The sequence below is a fragment of the Calidris pugnax genome, unplaced genomic scaffold (assembly GCF_001431845.1).
Source record: "Calidris pugnax isolate Ruff unplaced genomic scaffold, ASM143184v1 scaffold108, whole genome shotgun sequence".
In the NCBI taxonomy this organism is placed as follows: domain Eukaryota; kingdom Metazoa; phylum Chordata; class Aves; order Charadriiformes; family Scolopacidae; genus Calidris; species Calidris pugnax.
Genome location: NW_015090845.1, coordinates 115,600 through 116,469, shown reverse-complemented (window position 1 = coordinate 116,469; position 870 = coordinate 115,600). Strand labels below are relative to the sequence as shown.

The following is an 870-nucleotide window of genomic DNA, read 5'->3' as shown; positions in this document are numbered from 1 at the left end:
ACCCCCCTGTCCCCACGGGGTCCGAGCGACGCCACCCCACCCCCGGTAACCGCCTCCCCACGGGGCCCGGAGCTCCGTCACCTCATCCCCGGGGCTGGGGACACCCCTGGGACACGTCACCCGTGTCCCCACGGGGGCAAACCCACGGGGGACGGTCCCCAGAGCATCCCCAGGGCCCTTCTTCCCCCACCTCCCCTCCCACGGGGACCAGGGCCCGGGGGACACACGCTTTGGGACACCCGTGTGGCCACCACCCAGGAGCCGTGGCACGTGGTGCCACCGCCGGCGGCAAAGGCCACGGTGACAACAGGGCACCCACGGGTGCCAGTGCGGGGACGGTGAGGGCCACGGCAAAGAGCACCAGGAGAAGGATGTGGCACCCTGAGAGTTCCTCTCTGGGGCCAGGAGAGGGATGGAGCACTCTGGGGGTGCAATCCCTGGGGCTGGGAAAATGATGTGGCACCCCGAGAAAGCACCCAGCGCCCTTCTCCGGTGCTCGGGGGGCAGCGAGGGGTCCCATCCCCGCCGTGGGGCTGGTAGCCGGGGTGGCCAGCCCTTACCTGCCCGTTCTTGCAGAGGTCGGCCCACATGCTGGTGCCGTCGCCGCCGCGCATGAGGACGTGGTAGGTGAAGAAGTAGGTGCCGGGGATGGCGCAGGTGAACTTGCCCGAGGCGGCGTCGTAGCTGTTGCCCAGGTTGGTGACCACGTCGTCGAACTTGAGCACCTCGTAGCCCTCGTGGGGGTTCTTGAGGCCGGCGTAGAAGGCGACGCGTGGCACCGTGCTGTAGGTGGCCGCGCTCACCGCACCCGTCGCCCCCGGTCCCGGCAATCCCGGGGGTCCCGGCCGTCCCGCTTCACCCCGCGCCCCC

General features: G+C 70.9%; 1 protein-coding gene across 2 annotated transcripts in view; it reads right to left on the bottom strand.

Moving 5' to 3' along the window:
* C1QL1 (complement component 1, q subcomponent-like 1) overlaps positions 1–870 on the bottom strand; it is a 13,887-nt gene that overhangs the window by 10,575 nt on the left and 2,442 nt on the right. The window contains exon 2 of one of the 2 annotated variants that reach the window (XM_014942680.1): positions 561–853. The exons of the other annotated variant lie outside the window; for it this stretch is intronic. Coding sequence (XP_014798166.1) covers positions 561–853 — 293 coding nt within the window. The remainder of the gene's footprint in view (positions 1–560; positions 854–870) is intronic. 2 annotated transcript variants of the gene reach the window in all.